Here is a 22523-nt window from a genome sequence, read left to right as displayed (position 1 = left end):
TTTCCTTCCTGACAGTTAGCCACGTTTTGGATACTGATTTGACCCCTTTTTAGATCAAGAGACATCCAAATGACTGCATCATTCAAATGCTACATGCACTTCATGCTTTCCTATTATAACTTATCTTGCAATTTTTTCGTATTTGCACCTCTTTAGGAATTGTGGGAAAGATGTATATGCTTGTGAACTTAGAAGCTTGAAGCTGAAGTTTTTAGATGTCATCTCTTCCCCAGTATTTACTAGAACTCGTATAGATATCCGCAAGCCGAATAGGGCATTGACTCGGGAAAGATTGACCCTTCAAGAATCTTTTGAGATAGTTGATTAACGTACTGCACTTCAATTGGATGAAAACGCTTACCCATACCACGCACAGTCGACATGAGACAAGTAAGATACACAAAACGCTCAAAGACAATCAAGAAGTATATCGAAGACAAGAGCTATTTGAGTATATTTTTATTACGCATAGAAAAACCTTTAATAATGATTTGCAAGAGCCACTGTGAAAATATTGAGAGAAGAAAGAAATATAGTAGTAGTATTTATGAAACAACAATAAACTCGATCACCATAGAAGAGAATGCTCTAACTCTACTAATGTGGTTCTTTATATAGATGTTATGTTTCCAAAAAACTAACGCATTCGGACTACTAATTTAAGGAAAGTATTAGGCGATGGAAAATATTAGGAAAACGTGTTTTTCTTTTTTCTCTTTTTTGTTGGAGGTGTTTTTTATTTTGATTTTTCGGTTACACTTGAGCCTCAAGTTATTTACCTTCCTTGTTTCATATCATAACTCATTTTACTTGAACTAACTTTGTTCTACCAAAAAAGAAATCTCCAAATTTAACAATTTCTGTTACAGAAGAAAATGTAAAATTGTTTTTTTCTTTCATTTGCAAGCTACTTTTCTAATTTAACATGTTTTAACAGAAAAAAGAAAATTAACTACGGAGCTGAGTAAAAATGTCAATGAAGCAAATCAGAATTTAACAAAATGAATTTATATGATTCAAGAAATGCCCTTTTCTTGGTGGTAACTTCATTCCAACTGTACCAAATCGTTGATGTACAAATTATAAAATTTATGTTGTGTTCTTTCTTCTTCCTCTTTTAAGTTCGTGTTTTGTTTTTCACTTGTTTTGTTTGAACTATTTGAAGTACTTTAGCTCAAATTTTATCAGTTGGTCGTGTCATAAGAAAATAATGACAAGTTCTTTGAATTATGGGTTAATTTCACTAAACGTTCTTGTATTTTGACTCAATTTCAAATACACGCTCAATATTTTAAAATACTCTAATTGCACTCCTTATATTATAAATCTATACATACACCCTCTATGAGGTATATCTAATTATCTATAACTAAATATATTAAAATCTAATTATGAAAAAAAAATTAAAATTAAAAATGTTTTATTTATTTAATTAATAAGTGATTTAAAAAAATAGATAAACGTTTTTGTTTAAAATCGTTATTCATGCATTTATTTAAAAAATAAATATTTTTAAAACTCTCCAATAGAAATTGAGCACAAATTACTTAATAAGGTAATTAGAATAATAGAACTATTACGTATTTGAAAAAAATATTTTTATCTTTCAAAACTCATAACTATAATTCCTGTTCATTTCTCATTCTTTACTATAAAGTTGACAATTTATTTGGAAAGAGGCATTCTTTTCGTGGTTTTTTCTTTTTCTTTTGGGTGTGTTCAAGCTTCACTTATGTTATTGACTGAAAAGTTTCGTTATATTTTGTAAATGCTTTTCTTATTATATATATATAGGTTAATCACCCTTATTGCAAATTGCTAATCCTTCTTATGTTTGCCAATAAGCTCTCATGCTACCTTTGATTGGTTAGAAAAGATTAATTTCTCATATTTCAATAGCATGGGAAATAATGTGCAACATTTAAATATCATAGCGGTTTATATGTTTTAATTTATTTAAAAAAAAAAAAAAAAAAAAAAACCTGTAGAGCAAGGATTTTATCACCTAAAGTCAAGGATGAAAGTATTTGATCAGATGAAATAACATAAGAACTAAGAAGTACAAGACCACAGAGCAAGAGGGTCCGGAAAAGGATGAACAATTGGGCTAAATCTCAATTTGCAAGATTGTCTTTCGCTGGGCTGGTCTTTAAGTTTTGTCCCTCAAATCAGTGGTCTTTAATTTTTAGCCTTCACTAAAAACCTCTTGATTCTGGGTTCGAACTCCCGCTCAATCAAAATTTTTTTTAAAAAAAAATCACAAGGCATAAGTTGAGATTCGCAGGGCATAATTCGCAGGGCATAAGTTGGGTTTCAAACTCTGCCTTAAGGCAATATATATATATATATATATATATTTTGCTGGAATTTTGCAAACATCTGCCTTAAGGCCTAATTTTGGGTAAAAGTTTGGCCAACTTATGCCTTGCGAATCCCAAATTATGTCTTGCATTTTTTTTTTCTTTACTGAGCCTGGGTTCGAACCCAAGACCTCTGGGTGCTAAGTGAAGGACAAATATTAAAGACCACCAATTTGAGGGACAAAAATTAAGGACCACCCCAAAAGAAGGACAATCCGTGCAAAAAAAAAAAAAAAAAGAATCTAGACCATGTCGAGGCCCAATGTGGTAACATACCTCATTCTATTGAAATTGACATGTATATTCACTCTTAATAACAAGGGAAACTTACACAAATGACTATATATATATATATATATATATATATATATATATATATATATATATATTTTTTACATAACTATACTTTCAATATTTACATCTCGTAGCGACACCCTTCGTTTCTCGTTGTATTCATGAATACAATCACTTGGTCCAACAACTGTATTTCAGTGTATTAATTATGGTTTCTTGTTGTATTTATATCAATACGAACTTTCATTGGTCCAAAGAACTTCATTTCGATATTCATTATGATTTCTTGCTGTATCTGTGTATTTTTAGTGTATTCATTTGTATTGAGTTGTATTTTATTCATTTGTATTCAAATACACCCAGATCTGAGATACAAGAAATTAAAAACATACTCAGATCTGAGATGCAAGAAATAAAATACGCTTAGATCTGAGATATAACAAATAAAATACACTCAAATTTGAGAAAAATTCGGTTGATTGGCCATGGATTTCGGCCATAGAAGACGACGACCGTGGAGGAGAGTGTATTCATCGGAATTCTCAAAAGCACACGCCAATCGCTGGAGCAGTGAAGAAGACGAAGGAGCGAACATTATGGTGGCGTTTTGTCGGAGCTGTTGTTCGTGGTGACTGCTCCAACCATGAAGATGAGGAGGAAGACTAAACTAGACGTTAGAGAGAGAGAGAGAGAGAGAGAGAGAGAGAGAGTTATGTATTTTACCTTAATAGCTAATTAGTGTCATTAACATACAACTTTTAGCTATGAGAAGTAATTAATGCAAACTATAGCTACTAAATATAATTACCACTACTAGTTTGCCACACCATGTAGATTTCCCTAATAACAAATTGACAATGAAGAGTCAAATTTTACCAAACATATATAGTGAGAATCAAAATATTCAACTCCTAATTTAAGCTTGCTTCCTTCCGAAATTCAGATCCAACTCCATGCATACTCCTATTCATACAACAAAAGTTTCGTTAAAAGAAAATAATAGAAATTCACCAAATATTTGATCCCATGAGTTTAGACGATTACATGAAAAATAACATGTATATCGGTGTATGAATATATGACCACATCTATCGCGGTTACATTTCTAAAAGACAACACATATGTATCCATGTATATCCTCGTGTATAATAATTTTTGTATATATATATGTGTGTGTGTAACCATGTATATCCCCATGCATAGTAGCAGCTTATATCCATATGAATCACTGCTACACTTCCTCTATGCATATCTTTTATCCATTATCAACCGGATTTCCAAAAATCACTAAGAAATTTAATTAAAAAAAATAAAAATAAAAACTTTTTTATTGTTGCTTCGTCTCAATAAGCATGCCCAAAAACATGTTATCTTTTGACCAAAATTTCAACAGAGAAAACATCAAAATAACTGAATATTTATGAAAAAAAAATAAAATGCAACAATCAAATCTCTGAAGAGGAAGAGAAAACATGAAAATTTCAACCTAAAAATGAATTATAGAATGCCTATAATGAGATAAATCTTGGGCAGCGAGATATAAAGAAACTTGAAGAAAAATTAATAGAAAGAGCAAGAATAGACAATTTCTTAAGCTACTTTTACCGTGGTTACGTATTGCCAATTATATTAGGAAAAATAACCACCACGAGCTACCGGGTGCCACTAATAAATAAAATAGGAATTTTTACTCATTGTAGCTTCTTTTAAGACTATCCTTTTATTTAATTATATTTAATAGCTAATTAACTTTTCTAAATTACAAATAGTAGCTATATCAAAAATACATACCCAAACACATATATCTTTCTTTTTTTCCAATCACTACCCATTTCAAATTTTTCATTTCTCAAAACCCTAAAAAATCCCTCTCACCTTCTCTCAACCACCACCACCATGGCCGCGCCGCCCCTCTTCTCTTCTCCCTCTCCCTCTGTGCTCACCCCTCCCTCTCCGCAGCCTCTCTGGCTCTGTTCTCCCTCTCCCTCTCCCTCTGTGCTCATCCTAGAAGGTCCAAACTTAAATACTACTACTAGGAAATCTCAGATTTGGTAGTTATTAGTAACTGACTCGTAATCTCAGATTTGGTACGGATGATTTATTTGTCAATTGTCATCCACATGTAACATATTTTGAAAAGAACTTTCCCTTCTCCACATTAATTTCATGAATAAGTCAAGTTCCTAACAGTATTTTTACTTTCTAGCATTCTCAGGAAATTCTTCAAGGCTATTGCGTTTTTCTTGGGTCAATTTGTTGGTGGTGGAAATGTTAGGATTTTTTGGTGGTGGTGGTATCTCAGATTTGGGTTTTTCATGGTGGTGGTGTCTCTGATTAGGATTTTGATGGTGGTGGAGAGATTAGAGTTTTTGGTGGTGGTAGTGTCTCAGATCTGACCGTGTATATTTGTTAAAAGCCAAATACAAATACATTTAAAAATCTACATCTCACAAATACACTGTTTTTGAATGTATTTGTCTTTGTATTTTTTTAGTGTATTTCTTAATGTATTTTGTTAATTTTTGTCTTTCTATCTGAATGTATTTGTTGAAATCCATTCAAATACACGAAAATTTGAATATATTTGGCTTCATATGTAGTTGGAATGTACACAGTATATTTGAAATACATAAAAAAAAGCCATCGAAATACACAAAAAAAAAAAATCAGTAAAATACATTAAAAAAAAAAATCACTGAATTACATAAAAAAAAGACACGGAAATACGTTATAGCAAAAAAAAAAAAAAAAAAAAAAACTGAAATACATCAAAAAAAAAAATCACTAAAATACATCAAAGAAAAATATTAATATCTAATTTAATAGCTCCACCGTTAAAGGCTAAAATCAAGGATCCTGTTTTTTTTTACCGTGTTCTCATGTATTTGTTGGCAACAAATACACGCGAAAACATACACTATTTTGCTAAAATGTAGCTACAAATGGTAATATTTAAAAAGATAGCTACAAATGGTATGAAGCTATAATAAGGTAGTCATTTGAGTAAGTTTGCCATTAAAATATTTGGCTATTTTATGTCAATTGTTGGGCCGAATTGTCATGAAGTACCGAATGGGTCATTTGCACGATTATCCTTCAAAGGCACTGGTCTTTAATTTTTGGCCCTCAAATTGGTGGTCGTTAATTTTTGCTCTTCGCCTAATATCATGAGGTTTGGAGTTTGACCCCCAGCTCAGTGAAAAATAAAAAAATAAAAAATCGCAAGGTAGAGTTTTGCAGCCGAGTTAGGCTATTCGGGCCAAAGTTAGGCCTTAGGCAGAATTTTTAATGCAAAACTCTACCTGCAGGAAGAGTTTTGCATGTGAGGTAGAGTTTTGCAAACTCTTCCCCGCTCTAGCTTAGAGTTTTGCATTCAAAAACTTCGCTTCCGCCCCCGCTACCTTGCGAAATTCCTTTTTTTTTTTTTTAACTGAGCGAGGATTCGAACCCAGAACTTTAGGGTATTCGGCAAAGGATAAAAATTAAAGACCACCAATAAAATTAAAGACCAATGCTTTTGAAGGACAATCCGCACAACAAAGGGTACTGACGAATTGCCCTTCTTTTGGGTGGTCTTTAAATTTTGCCCCTCATATTTGAAATCTTTAAATTTTGCCTTTCGACTAAACCCACATGGGTTCCGATTCGAACCCCCCAACAAAATTTTAAAAAAAATTCGCAAAGCGAGTTTAAATTTCGCTATGCCCCCGCGTACACTTGTGAAAAATTGCCAAAGTTATGCCGGACCCGCATACTTATGCCTTATGGGCGAGTTGGCATAAGTATGCTTTGTCCGCATAACTTTGATAATTCCTTCACTGGTTTATCTTGGTCGGTATAAAAGTTTGCCCGTTAAAAGTATGCCTACCAACATAAACTTGTTAAGGAATTACCAAAGTTATCTGCGGACCGATACTTATGCCAAGTCTCCGCTCATAAGGCATGAGTATGCGGTCCGTATAAATTTGGTAATTTCTTAACAAGTGTATCGGTCCGAATACACGCGACCCAAACTTGCATCTTGCAATTTTTTTTTTAATTTATGCTTGAGCGGGGTTCGAACTCGAACCTCATGATTTCTGCGTGAACGCTCGGAGTTGCAATGCGAAGGGCAAAAATTAAAGACCGAGAATATGAGGGCATAATTTAAAGACAACAAATATGAGGAAAATTTAAAGACCACCCCAAAAGAAGGGCAATCCACGCAAAAAAAAATGCTGAATTTCGTTATTTATTTCTGGACCATTTATTTGGGCTGGAGATTTGGACAGTAGGTATTACGTTGTAATGGATTGGCCCAACTTCCATTAGTCTTTCTATCATGGGCTTTTGGTAATTAAGTCTTATAAGTAGCTTATCCATGTAAAAATTCCATCTGTCATTGACACAAAATGTATTTGTTCATAACTTTTTAAGCGATTGCCCTGCTAATCGGCGAAAGAATTATTCTTGATCATTACCGCAAAGAAACTGTAGCTCAATTAACTTACCAAATGACAAACTTTTGAGTAAAAATAGAGCTCCAAGTTTAAGAACGTTCAGGAAACACCCTCTAGAAAATTGCATGAACATCAAGAATTAACTATGGAAAATGTTGAACAAAAGGCTAAATATAACTTCTGCGGAAGCACACAATTTTGCACACTTGGCAGAAACTTTACCTGTTTTGTGCATAATTGTGCAGAATTGTTTATGAGTCAGCGATTGAACTTTTATAAGAGGACTATAAAAAAGACTCTAAGCTCAATCTTCATTAATTTTGCACATTGAGAGATTAGAAACTTTTTGAGAGAAAATTGGAACTATTGGTTCGCTTTTGACTCACGTTTGTTTTCAAGAATTGAGATTCTTCTTAATTCTTTATTTCTTGGATTTTATTCAATCTTTTTTCGGAGGCGATTTAGTAGTTTAAATACACGTCGATTGTTGGCTAATCAGACGTTTATCAAGGATTCTAGATTTCTTTTTTATTGACTATATAGACTATTTTTTTACATTAATTTACTTCTAGTATTTGTCATTATACTCTATCCATTCCAAGTAAGTGAATTTTTGGGGTTTGGCACATCTATTTAGGGAAACTAATTACTCCCTCCGTCTCAAATTATTTTTCGTGATTACTAAAAATAATTGTCTCAAATTATTTGTCGTTTTAGAAATTCAAGGCACAATTAATTGTTTTTTTCCATTTTAACCGTAATAGAATTGTGTCATTAATGGAGATGACACATAAATTAGAGTAAGCATTTAATGGAGAGAGATTATAACTTAGATATAAATAAAAGTAAAGCTAGTCAAATACTCTCTTAATTAATTATTTCTTAAGGGGCGTATAAAATAAAAGAGCTACAAATAATTTGATACAGAGGGAGTAATAACATTAATCCAAGAGTCATTTGGAGGAATGTCTTTCCCCAAACTTTCCTTAAAGATTAAAATAATGAGTGTTGGTATTTGGAAAAACTTTTAAAAAGAGGGTAACTTTGAATAACCTCTTGAACTTTGAAAAAATCACTTATTTTGGACCAAATAAAAAACTCAAAAAATTCATTTACTTTGGGAATAGTATCACTTATTCTGCTATTTTTTGTGTATCTCAAATAGTATCAGTAGGGGATACTTATTTATTTTTGTAAAAAAAAGATGACCGAAGTTAGGGGTTAGCAAATTGCTTTTTGGCTTCAGAGATGTTTCGCCGTAAAGTTTGGGTCTCTCGTACGAATCTACGTGCTGGTTTCATCGACATTTTGTAAGGAGCTCTATTGACCCCTATAAATAGTCTCGTTTTGCCAGTAACTATCTCATTCTACTCTTTTCTAACTCTCTTGCATTTCTAGAAAGAAAATATTTGAATGGATATTAGTAAGCTCCGAAAACTGAGAAAGTCTGTGACCTTTCTCTATCTCTCTCTTTAGATCTCTCTTGTCTTTTGTTTTTTAGTACTATCTTTTTTGGGTTTTATCGAATTTTCAGAAATCTGATAGGGTCAATGATTTAGTTTGAAGCATATATGTTCTTGGGATTAACTCAATAGATTAGATACCGAAAATTTCATTCATCTATTTCTTTTCTTTTACCATTTCTACACCAAATCCTACCCACCGGCACCCAATTAATCTTTTTTCACTTCTCAAGGATCTTCTCTCTCACATCTCACAGTCACTGTTAAATTAACGAACCACACAAAGATCTTCTCTTTCACAAATCTCACAGTCACTGTTAAATTAACGAACCACACAAGAGTAGCAAGAATAATATAACAACGAATCCACATGCTAACTAGTACCACACACTCTCTCTCTTTGTAATAAAGAAAATAAAGGACGTTAAGGAAAATGAAACTGTAAACGAAATAAAATGTGAATCCGAGGTGATGAGTGCGAGATAGAGGGATCGGGTAGGTAAAACTCTCCATAGATGTTTATACCAAATCAATTAACGTAACATATATGTTTTGTACATAAATTTTTTAATACTTAACTGTGGTTAAGTGATATTCATCTTACACTTCGATTTCTTGATTCTTAAGGTGAAATGTTTAGTTAGGTATAAACACCCAATACTAATAAGTATCAACTGTGCGTGAATTTTGGTATGCGTGCACACGTATTTTTCTAAAAAAAAAAATTAGAAAAAAGAGAGAAAATGGATACCGTGAATGCCGGCTGTCGCCGCACATATTTTCCGGTGAAGTATTGGGTTCGAGAAAGAAGAAAAAGGAAGAAAGAGATAAAGCAAAATGAAAATAAATGAAGTGACAAAATATTTTTAATGAAAGAAGGCTGTGAAAAATAGGATTTTAACTTTTTTGGTCATCTCAAGGGCTATTAAAGAGTAAAATACACTCATCTTACGTGACATTTTAAGGAATAATCACTCTACTTAAGAAGTACAGGGAATAATAGGTCGATCTCCTGCAAAATCTAAGCATATAGCAGATAAAAGAAAACAAGGACGATTAAGAAGTTCTTTTTCTTTTTAATTTATATATATATATATATATATATATATATATAAAGCCATGATTGCGAGCCTAAGTTTTGGCTTGGCCCCTACCATGTTAGATTAATAAGATATACTGCAGGGGGACATTGAACTTGCCTCTAGTCTAAGAATGTTAGTATACGAAACAAAGAAGAATTGAGGGGGTCCGGATATACTTACACCCGTATTTTCAGAGCATGATCATGACATGTACATCGCCATAGTAATGGAGTGTCGGAGACGTCCCATGACGTTTGGGAAGGTACAAGCCATGAGAAATATGTAACAACGAAGAAAAAGAACCAATTACGATCTCGTAAGTCGTAATCGGGAAAGACTATTTTGAAACACGAGAACATGGCCATTATTAGTATAATGAGTGATTAATATAATGTATGGAGAGTTTCGAATATTTCGAGATCGATCAAATTGAAGAAAATAAGTTCGACGAAAATTTGAGAAATGCTTTGGATGGATTTTTAGTCAACTTTGGAGGCTCATATCTTATAGTGTATATGAAGTTTTAAGGTGTTTCAAAAGCCTAAAAATGAAGTTCGTCGAGTCTAGTTTGTAATTCAACAAACCGCTTGTTGATAGGACCTCGGAGTAGAGAGTTATAGACGTTACAAACCGAACTGCACGGCGGAGACGGGACAAGATGCCGCTACAATACTGTAGTTACGATGCACGACCCAACTTATTATAAAAAGGGGTCAAAACCCCATTTTTCATCATCCAAAATGCTCTGAAAATTTCCGAAAATTCAGCCAAAAGAAAAGGGCTCTTATACCACCTAAAAGTGAGATTTTGAGCAAAAATTCAAGCTATGAAATACCAATCGAATCTCGGCAACACGTAGACGCGATTATAATTTCGTTGGTGTTGGAGTGAGTTTGGAAACAAGTGGGTATTGAAGATCTTGTTACTTGAGTAAATACAAGGTATGAATCTTCAAATCTCTCTCTTATCAAGTTTGATTAAGGAATAATTGCAAGAATTAAGTTATAATTTTTGTGTTGATGTCGTTGATTTATGGATTGAGTGTTGAAGAGAAATTTGGATGGAAATACATATATTTACCTTGTAGGATGTTGGGTATGTTATTATTGATGTTGTTAGTGTTAATTGCAACTTCTTTACGGAAATAAAGTTATTAAATCGTCGTATTGCAAGTGGGTTAGTTAAGAAATTTAGGAAACATCGTGTGGGATGTTTTAGAAGTATATTGATATGGAAATGATTGTATTGATGTTGGTATTGTCATTGTTGTGTTGGTTGTTGAATTGGAATTTCGGGCTAGGCATATAAAGCGGGGGAGATTTTTGACAAAAATCTAAAAGGATTTTAATTAAAGTTTCGAGACGAGCGTATGATGATGATTCTAATAATAGTATGAATGGTTGTATATGTAGATTACGAGGCTACGAATAATCTTCGGCTAATTGCACGACATGAAATAAGTTGGAAGTCGAGAAATTATCTTTCGTGCATGTTAAGGCTCGTTTCCCCTTTATTTCAAAGGCATGATCCCTAGATTATGTTTCCATAAATGATTCCAAGTTCTCCATGTTATCAAAAGTTAAGGAGTCTAAGATCCCGAGGCATGATTTCCTCCCTGATAATCCATAAATGCTTTACGAAATATTCATATACTTTTCCAACCCAAGGATTGTGGCTATGTGAGCCCTTATGATGAAAACGATGATGTCAGAAATGGGAATATTATTATGATGACTATGATGAGAATGGTTTCATGTTTAAATGTTCCAAGTTTACGATTTCAAAGACGATATGAGAATGTTGAGCTATTTATCGATTTCTCAATTTATTCATGGATAGTGACTTTATTTCTAAATTCCCCAGTATATGAATTGATGCCTTATGAGATTTATAATTGTATTCTATGTTTTCTCTTAATGCTATTTTTCATTGATAGTCTCACCTTATAATAATTATTCCTTCAGGTCAAAGCGACGATGATTATTCCATAATATAATCGGAGGCTACCGACCTTACGTCACTCCGATATAGTTGCGGCTTTTAATTGGGCTCTTATGCATGCTTTATATATATATGTATGTATTTTCTCACATCGCGCTTGCTATAGTCGGCAGTAGGCACGTAGATGTGCACAAGGACATGTTATGATGTTACCCCGACGCGGGAGGCCTGGACGCGGCTAATGATGATCACACCGAGCCTTAACGGCGGCATGTTCTCACACCGAGCCTTCATGGCCGGGCATGTTACTATTTCTATATATATTGAAATATTTTTCTTATATATGCATGACATCCGCCTTATGAGGTATTCGCGTACAGTTATCTTACTCCTTATTATTTTTCATATCTATTTTATATTGCTATTCATGCCTTACATACTCGGTACATTATTACCGACGTCCCTTCTTGTGGACGCCGCGTTTCATGCCACGCAGTGTACGGATGAGTAGAGGTCATGGCTAGAAGATGTTCCACCGGATTGGCGAGCTCCATTTCCTTCCGGAGTTGCGGGGTCGAGCATCTATGTTATGGTATGATGATCTATATTAGAGACTTTGCAGACAGAGTCACGTATATAGCCTGCCAGTTTAGTAAGCGGCTATTTAAGCCGATGTATCCATTATGTATTTCTTTATAAATCTCATATGACTACAGATTCTATTTGATTTGAGATAAACCAAAAGAATGTTTGTCGAGAAGCTTCCTTTATGCATTTTATCCCATGATTTAAAAGTCTAGTGAGATCACGAGTATAACGAGAACTTGAGTAAAGGGTCGGTGCGTATCATGCCCTATCAGGATTGGGGTGTGACACTCATCCAAACTGAAACTTTCATCCATCCATTTCTGCTTTCCTCTATTTGTTATTACTATTATTTTTAATAAATTCTGCAGTATGATGGCAGTAGATGAGTAGTAAAATGTTACAGAAAAGGAAGGCTGTGCTTCTAACACAAACCCTCCAGATTAAAGAATGGATAGACCCATTCATATGACAAAAAAACAAATTAGCTCTTCACAAAATATCATTTCTGTACTTATTTTACTTCATTTTGGGCTTCTATTAGGTCCTTTATGGCTGTACTCCACGTGACGCGTTTACGGATGTCAATGAGGCGGCTTAGCCTTTATCCAGTTGTGAGTACCATCAGCATTATTAACTACTCCTATATAGTACTGAATTCTATGGCTGTTATTTCTTTATACTACTTGTGGTTAAAATAGGGTTCATGTGCCTTTATATGTTGTCTTATTTCATGCACGTTTTTCTTTTTGTTTAGCAGTACTACTCCCATTTATTTATTCAATCGGAGCTAGCTGGTGTAGTCTCCGTTGGATCTCACAAAAACAGATAATAGTACTGATATTTTGAGATAAATTTGTTTCTGAATCTTTACATTTTAGATATTATCCTTGAGAACATTAATTTATCTATGTCTCACCTCACTCTAACAATAACCAATTGAACATTGGAAGCAAAAGCACACAATTTAACACGAGGAACTAGAATTTGGAGCAGATACCACGTATACAAAGTCAAAGTAATGATTTACGTTCTGTCCTTCTACTGCAACTTCTTGTTGTGCCAAAATAATTTTGACAACGGCTATTTCTTTCCAAGAATCTGTTCACTTCTTTCTAAATATGTCGATCTATTTCTAGTGCTGATGGTCATCTAATTTTACTGTTCTTTGATGTGTGTATCTTCTGTTTATTCCAAGATGCTTGAGAAAAATATTATTACTGGACTACTTAAGATGGTCATCTAATTAAGTTCTTTGTGCAACTGCAGGCTACAGGAGGTGAACCGGAATCTGATGAGATTTCAACTGGCCCAAGGCAATGATAAGCGTCCTTTTAAATTTGTAGTTTAATTTATGTTCTATCTTTTCGATGCTTCTGTATATAACAGGCTTGTACATCTTATACAGGAGGAAAGAGCATGAAAATTTGCATCCTTCTCAGTATGAATCACGGAATTTAAAATTAAAGTTTTCAAACAACATAAATGGTCCAAGATTTACCGGACGACCCGTAGGTGGAGATCTGGGTAGCACCTTAAATCTAGATTTGGTTGATTGCCGTACTGAGGATATTATTAAATGTGGGCCTGAAGCATCAGCAAAGGTGGAAATAATTGCCCTTGAGAAAGAAGAATTAAGAATAGCTACTAGTTGGCCAGGCGAGAAATCAAGGATTCGGGGAGATCCTCATGTCACGTTGAAAGATGGCAGAGTTAGTGTAAGTCATATTTCATTCAAACATACTAAAGTAGCAATGAGAAAAAGTCAGTTGAGACTAGGTGCAAGAGTCGTGTATCCCTACGATATTGGTACTAGAATTATGGAAGCAGTCACTGAACCATTCTTCGTGATGGATCGTCGTTCCAGTAAGACCTTCCTTTCTAATTAATCATACTTGTTCCTTTAAATTCTAATTCTACATATGTAAATATAGTTTGAATTTTGCAGTGCCCAAGAGCAAGAGGCCCCTAAATCTTGATGATCAAGTATGGAAACTGCAAACGATTGGCAAAGGCGGTCCTTATCATGACCGTTTAATGAAGGGAAGCATAAAAACTGTCAGAGAATTTTTAAGGCAATACTTTCTGAACCGTGAAAACCTACTCAAGGTAAGATCCCCTCCCTCTTAATTGCTATCGCTTCAACAACGTAACATATATACATAGTCGAGGATTTACGGCATGATTAAAATTTGACATTACCCTCTATTTCGGATGAAGGTTCATCCAAATTTTCCTGATACTGTGTTGCCGATTCCTGTCCATCATATGTTGGAATTATTAATGAACTTGACAGAAATCACAGTTCACCGGAAAAGGAAAAGGTTTAGTTGATATATTGATGTTTTCCGGTGAATATACAAGATATACAAGTGTGTGTGGAAATGTGAAAATGTGGAAGTATGAAAGAAAAAGTGCAGATATGTTCACATGGAAAGAGTGGGCGATTATCTAAAATTGGACACGTGGCTACATTCAAGAACCTTTCCAAGCAATTTCCACATTTACATATTAGTTTTCTTTTTTTGTATATATCAAAATATAAAATGCTGATATAATAATTATTTGTTAGAAGGTGACCAATTAGAATAGGACACTTGTACGGTTTGTTTTGCTATTTCATTCCATGTCTTTATATAACGTGCACCTACGTATCAATAACAACAAGGAAAATTCTTTCATCATTTGTCTTTTACAATTTAGCGCTTTACATGTGACGAAAGATTGAGATTTAATCTCGGCTAAATTTCATCTTTCTTTTTCCTTGTTTTTAGCTTCAATTTTTTCTTTGCGAATGGAGACAATGTTGAAACAACATCGGGACTCAAGTTCCCCTCTTAGTCGTGCGGATCCGGATCTAAAGAGGTCTTCAATACCTCTTCACCCTTCATTTCTACCATCGGATTCACCGACATCTTGTTAATACGCTTTTTGATGGAAAAAGTTTTGGGGTTGGAAAAGAGCTGTGGATAGCTCTAACCGCTAAAAATAAGGAAATCGGTTTCATAGATGGTTCAACACTGAGAACCGAAATAGGAACGAGATGCAGAATGCTTAGAGCCACAATATGGTAATTTCGTGGATACTAAACTCCCTATCTAGAGACATCTCGAAAGTGTGCTCTATTATGCTAATCTAAGGATATCTGGGAGGAATTAGAAGCCAGGTTTGGACAAAGCTCAGGAGCTAGATTGTATCAGCTCCAGAAAGAACTAAGCGACCTTATTCAAGGTCCAACTGATATAGCCACTTACTTTACTAAGATTAAACGACTCTGGGATGAATTAGATACTTTGGATTCGTTTATCCCTTGCTCTTGCATTTGTTCCTGCAAACAAAGGAGAAAAACATTAAATCTAAGCAAGATGAAAGGAACATAAATTTTTAATGGGACTCAATGATTCATACTGTGGTGCCAGGGGTAACATTCTTATGATTTCACCTTTACCCACTATTTCTAATGCATATGCACTGTTAGTCCAAGAAGAAAAACAAAGAGAGGTTCACAACACACCAAAATACCCAGGAGAGTCATCTTAACGTTGTCGCAAACTGCAGGAAATTTCCCACAAAACCCTTTGCTACCGATTGGGAACACAAAAGACATATTATGACAACAAGAAATGCAGTAGCATTTGTAAGTACCGCAAGAAACCGTGTCACTCTATTGAGAAATGCTACAAACTTCATGGGTTTCCACCTAATTTCAAATTTACTTAATAAATTTTCGTAACTCAATTCGAGTGTCTGAGTGTCTTCTAATGAGAATTCCGGGGAAGTGTTCATGTCTAATGCAAACAAATGAGAACAAAGGAAATTTCTTTCTCACAGCACAAGGCACAAGTGATGCAAATGCTTCAACATGTGAAAAATGGAGATCAAAGCTTCTTTTCTTAATGGTATGGCATCCGTGAATTGTCGGTATAACCCTTTGTCCTAGCCCTTTTTCTTTAAACTTAAAAGCCGATTCTAGAAATTATTCTAAGACTACGGATCATTGATTCGAGTAACCGAACACATGAGTTACAACAAGTCTTTCCTTCTTTAATTTTAGACCTTTGCCTAAAATCATATCTCGTTAGTTTACCTAATTCTCGGAAGTTAAAGTTTCTCATATAGGGTCACCAAACTTTTCTCAAATCTTATCATTCACAATGTCCTTTATGTCCCACGTTTTCATTTTAATCTTTCTCGTCTGCTCACAAGTTGTGCAGACAAGACTTTCTAACATAGTATTTTCACCTCTTCTCATTTTTATACGGGGCCCTTCATGAAAGAAGTCAATGCTCGCGAAAGTCGTAATGGTCTTTACATCTTCAAGAATTCCAAAGGGTTTCTTCTTCTACTTATTCAAATTTCAGAGTTTCTAGTTTAGTTTCTAAGTCTGTTTTAATTCCCGGAAGGATATTGTATCCGAGTTTAGCCTGTCGTTTTCAATTCCCAAAAGGATATTATATCCAATTTATCTGCTGTTCCTTTTTACTAAAAGCAAAGGGTTGTGGCATGTAAGGTTGGGTCATATGCCCCTAAAACATTCAAAATATTAATGAAATTTCGATGATGTTTGTTCTAAATTTCCTATTCCACCGCACTATTTGTCCACTAGCAAGACAACATAAGTCAGCCTTTACAAATAGCCAAATTTCCTCTAAAGGTATTTTTGATTTGATACACATTGACACTTGGGGGCCTTACCAAACACCCACCTATGATGGATATAGATATTTCTTAACCATAGTTGATGATTTTAGTAGAGGAACTTGGACATTTTTGTTATCTACTAAAAGCAATGCCTTCCCTATCCTCAAATCCTTTTTGATCATGATAGAGACAATTTCAGAGAAAAGTTAAAGCTATTAGGTCCGACAATGCATGGGAATTAGGATCAAGTTCTGAACATGCTAGTTTCTTAGTTTCTCAAGGCATTATTCATCAAACCTCTTGTGTGGCCACACCACAACAAAATGGTGTGGTTGAGAGGAAACATAAGCACCTTTTGGAAATCTGTAGGGCTTTGCTTTTTCAATCCCAACTCCGCCACATAAATTTTGGGGGAGATCTTTGTTATGATCTACTACCTATATTATTAACAGATGCCCCACAAGACTGTTTTCTTTCTTAACACCCTATGAAAAATTATTTGGGCATCCTCCTAGTTATTCTCATTTAAGAAGTTTTGGTTGTCTTGCTTTTGCCTCTACACATTCACATGGCAGATCCAAATTAGCACCAAGGGCAGAACCTTGCATTTTCCTTGGTTATCCTTTTGGGAAAAAGGGCACAGTTATTTAATCGGTCTAGAATCACAAAAATATCTGGTTTCTAGAAATGTGATTTTTTATGAAGATATTTATCCTTATGCTACTGCCCAGTCTAATGTTCCTATATTTCCTTTTGATGAACCCATACAATCTAATCTTCCATCTTCTTTGCCTTCTATGCCTGAGCCTTTAACTCCTACAGTTTCTACTCCTACAACTAATACACAACCTGATTCCCCTTTGTTACCTACCACTTCTCTACCTAATGATTCCTCACCTCTTACACCTAATTCCAATTCCAATCCCAGTGCACACCACCTTCTTCTTCTTCACTCGTAGTTCTACTCGCTCCAATCTCTCTAGTCCCTAATCCTATTATACTAAGACAATCTACCGGATCGGTGAAAACCCCGCTTACTTAGATTATTATATACAATGGTGTTCGTCTCTCTAATGTTTCGATGCCCGTTTTTCTTCATCTATCTCTTCTCCTCCTTTTGCATTTTCCGCACTTTCTAATGCTAATCAAGAATACATCAACGCTTATCACAAATCAAAGAACCCTCAACTTTTTCTCAAGCTATTCTTTACCCGGGGTGGATGCCATGACCCAAAGAATTGGAAGCTTTGATCTCAAATGACACATGGGAAGTAGTCACTTTGCCTCCAGGAAAGCGAGCACTTCCCTCAAAGTGGGTTTATAAAGTTAAATTAAAATCAGATGGTACTTTTGAGAGGCTTAAGGCACGTTTGGTTGTGCGAGGTGATATACAACAAGCAGGAGTTGATTTTACAGAGACTTTTAGTCCTGTCGTCAAGATTACTACTATAAGATGTGTCTTGGCCATTGCAGTTAAGAAAAATTGGGGTCTCTATCAGCTTGATGTTAATAACGCGTTTCTACATGGTGAGTTAGACGAGGAAGTCTACATGAAGTTTCCAGCTGGGTTAAAAGTTGTTGATCCTACCCAAGTTTGTCGATTAAAGAAATCACTTTACGGGTTAAAACAAGCTTCGCGTCAATGGTATTCAAGACTAACAGCTGCTTTGAGTTTTAAAGGTTTCACACATTCCTTAAACGACTATTCCCTTTTTTACAAAGTTCATGGATCATCTGTTTCAATTTTAGCCGTCTATGTCGACGACATTTTGCTCACTGGCAACAACCCAGAAGAATTAAAGACTTTGAAATTGTTTTTAGACTCGAATTCAAAATCAAAGACTTGGGGAACTTACATTATTTTTTGGGAATTGAGGTTATTCGTGAACCTCAAGGATTGATCCTTAATCAACGAAAATTTGTTCTTGAACTCCTTTCTGAGTATGACTGCCTTCACTTGAAGCCTGCTACATCGCCTTTAGACCCAACTCAAAAATTACATCTTGACATGGGTTCTCCACTCCCAGATCCGACTGCATATCGACGTTTGATTGGTCAACTCAACTTCTTGACCCATACCCGATATCGCCTTCGCTCGTACGCACTTAAGCCGGTTGATGCGATCTCTCCCCGTCAAAACCATTTAAATGCCGCATCATGTTCTTCGTTATCTACTCCTTGACACTGGTTTGGGTCTTTTCCTTAGTTCTTCTCCTTCGTTTACATTGTTGGCCTTTTGCGACTCTGATTGGGCCATTTGCTCGGATTCTCGTAGATCTGTGAGCGGATTTTACATTAGCCTTGGTGGTAGCTCCATTTCTTGGAAATCAAAAAAACAACCTTCCCTTTCGTTATCATCCGCCGAAGCTGAGTACAGATCGATGCGTCGGTTTGTTGCCGAGCTCACTTGGCTTGTCCGACTTCTTTCGACCTAACTCTTCCACCGGATCTCCCTATTTCTCTTCATTCGGGCACATTGTACGGCCATACATATAGCTAAAAACCCTACTTTCATGAACGGACGAAGCACGTTGACTTGGATTGTCACTTCGTCCGTCAACAATACCTTCTTTTTAATTTCCCTCTCTTTTCTTCCTTCTTCATCCCAAGTTGCAGATCTTTTTACGAAACCCCTTCATGGTACCTCTCATCGTTTTCTTTTGGGCAAATTGGGGGTTCGGTCTGCCCCCTCCAATTTGAGGGGGGGTGTTGGAATTATTAATGAACTTGACAGAAATCACAGTTCACCGGAAAAGGAAAAGGTTTAGTTGATATATTGATGTTTTCCGGTGAATATACAAGATATACAAGTGTGTGTGGAAATGTGAAAATGTGGAAGTATGAAAGAGAAAAGTGCAGATATGTTCACATGGGAAAGAGTGGCTGATTCAAAATTAAATTGGACACGTGGCTACACATTCAAGAACCTTCCAAGCAATTTCCACATTTACATATTAGTTTTCTTTTTGTATATATCAAAATATAAAATCTGATGTAATAATTAGTTTGTTAGAAGGTGACCAATTAGAATAGGACACTTGTACAGTTTGTTTTGCTATTTCATTCCATGTACTGCTATATAACGTGCACTGTACAGAACAATAACAACAAGGAAAATTCTTTCATCATTTGTCTTTTACAATTTACAGTTTTACAATCTAATGTGGACGGTGAAAATGATAGGACCAGTAGTTGCAGAAATAAATAAAGTTCGTAAGGGAAGCAAGACAACTTATGTCTCGGCTCCGTCTATCTTCCCCACTTCCTGTCTACTATTTTTTAGTTAAATCCATCCACCCAGGCTTTCCAGTTTCCACTTTCCCGTCTACTGGCAAGGCGGTTCAACTTTCAAGCTGTACCATGTAGTGAGCAGGAGACCACTGAAATAGTTTAGACCGGGCCGGATATGAATTCATGATTTGACCTGCGGTAGGTTAATTTTTTTTTTTCTTTCTGTCGATATAGCTGTTTATATGTTTTAACAAGATAGAGAATTATATATGAATTGAAACTTGTTGATAGCTGTTTTGATTTTTGTCCTTACTATTATCTTAATTTGTTTTATTAAGGCAACTGTGATGGTTAATTATATAAAAACGAATCCAGTGCACTTTCTCTCTCTCTCTCTCTCTCTCTCTTTTTTTTTTTTTTTTTTCTCTTTTTCTCTCTTGTTGCAAAATGAAATATTGAAACATTTGCATATCTAAAGATCCTTGGCAGGCGTATGCGCGTTAAGAAACTGAATGCAGCAGTAAATAAAGCAAAGAGTAAACTTGACTTGAAAAGATACGTATATCCTTCTGCCCCTTCCCGGGAAAATCGACTAGTTGTATTTACTGATGTGGGAGAATTGATCGGAATATACCAAGAAGGTCAGTTCGTGTCAGTCGATAAGTTCACTGGAAGTCAAAAGGTTCGAATTTTACCCTTTGTCATTTCCATTTCAACTAGTAGGTGTAATATTTTGTCACTATCAAGAATTGTGATGGGGTGGATATGATTACTAATTTTAACTGTATGCCTGCTTTTGAGTTTGAAAAAAAAAAATATACAAAGCCTAGGAGGGAGCGTTTTCCCCTTTAGTAGGCTTTACACGGTCAAAATTAGAATTAGTCGGGTAGTGATTCCAAATACCAAATGGTTTAAAAAAAAAATTTACTACATTAATATATATTTTGTCAAGAGGAGTAATGACTAACTTGCTCTTAATCCTTTTTTACTTCATGTGATGATAGGCTTATGCTATGGAGCGGGTAAAAACAGCATTTCAAGATCGCCAAAATTTGAAGGTATTGGATGATGATGATGACACTTCTAAAATGTTTTGTCCTTCTAATTCATCAAATGCTGTTTGTCCACTGGAAGCGGCTACTCTTGATGGCTCTAATGGATTCTCTTTCGAGGCTTATTATCCAACTGATACACAGCAGCAACCAGTGCCTAATGCTACCATTATGCCGAGCACAAGCTTACTAGATAATTACCATGACTCTATAAACCAAATCAATAGCTCAGCAACTCTTACTAGTCAAGTACCAGATCTTCTTGATCCATATGACAACGACTTCATCTACCAACCTCTCCCTGAAAACTTCTGGAATTAATTATTAGATCGTTGTTTCATTGGTTAATCTGTTGTGGCTTATTGTAATATAGATAGATCTGATAATTATAAGGAGACTTCAAGAGTCTCATATTTAAAGTATGACTGTAAAATTAGCTTTTTTTTCTTGTTTCTTAATGATATCTATATGAAAACGTTTACTTAGCAGTTTTCATAACAGATGACATATTTTTTATATTTCAAAAGAACATTTAACTCGACTCAAACCTTCTCTATTTCTTGATTAATGTACGGATGTTCTTCTAAATTTTGCTGACTATAAATGACCTTAGCCGCCAGTGTTGAACTTTGATATAGTCACAGGAATTTGGAAAAATATATATAGGTCATGGCGACATCAGCTACAAATGATGAAACGAAATGTTTTATATTAGCGATGTAGACTCCACTACTAATTATTATCACTAATTATTATCACCATTTTTTATATCCGTTAATTAACCAATAGATATATGTGTCTGATGTGAAACCGACATGTAGTCATGTAGAGTCCATTATTAAATATAATCACCATTTTCTCTTATCCATTAATTAACTAATAGAATATGGCGAAATTTTTTACAATCAGTGAGGCATAACTATGACAAAAAGTGTGAGAGAGTATTTTATCACAATTATAATGTGGGCCCCACCACTTTATAATCTTCCTTTCTTCTTCCTGGTTTTTTATTCCTCTTCTGTCATTTCTCTCTCATCTTTCCTCTTTTTTCTCATTTTTTGTTTTTTCATCAAATTTAAAACTAATTCTATTATACTCAGATCAATTTTTTAAAGATATTCTTCCATTTTATCATTCAGCTTTTCAATTTTTTCTTAAAAAATCAGTTAAACTCCGTACAAATTTAAAAGAAAATAATTGGCACTCAAAAAAAAGTTTTTAATGTAAAAATTGATAACCAAAAATGAATATAGGATACTTTTAAAAGAAAAACATCTTAGGAAATTAATTGGAATTCTCTTTTTTTCCTCCTTTTTATTTTAGTATATATTCAATTCAAAGTTTCTACATACGAATTTTCTTTTTCTTTTAGTATATATTCAATTCAAAGTTGCTACATTCTATACCCGAGAAATTCAAAATCCTAAGTGTCATC

General features: G+C 34.7%; 1 protein-coding gene across 1 annotated transcript; it reads left to right on the top strand.

Annotated features, from left to right (window-relative positions):
* Positions 1-8478: 8478 nt before the first annotated feature.
* LOC132055639 (calmodulin-binding protein 60 C-like) lies at positions 8479-21615 on the top strand. The gene is made up of 7 exons (XM_059447566.1): positions 8479-8538; positions 12709-12778; positions 13434-13480; positions 13573-14030; positions 14113-14273; positions 20515-20718; positions 21041-21615. Exons 1-7 carry the CDS (start codon positions 8507-8509, stop codon positions 21407-21409), a joined length of 1341 nt encoding a protein of 446 aa, XP_059303549.1. The 5' UTR covers positions 8479-8506; the 3' UTR covers positions 21410-21615.
* The last annotated feature ends 908 nt before the right edge of the window (positions 21616-22523 follow it).

This window comes from Lycium ferocissimum, chromosome 5, assembly GCF_029784015.1.
Source record: "Lycium ferocissimum isolate CSIRO_LF1 chromosome 5, AGI_CSIRO_Lferr_CH_V1, whole genome shotgun sequence".
Taxonomy (NCBI): Eukaryota; Viridiplantae; Streptophyta; class Magnoliopsida; order Solanales; family Solanaceae; genus Lycium; species Lycium ferocissimum.
Note: the sequence above shows the minus strand (reverse complement) of the source record. Positions and strands in the feature narration are given on the sequence as shown.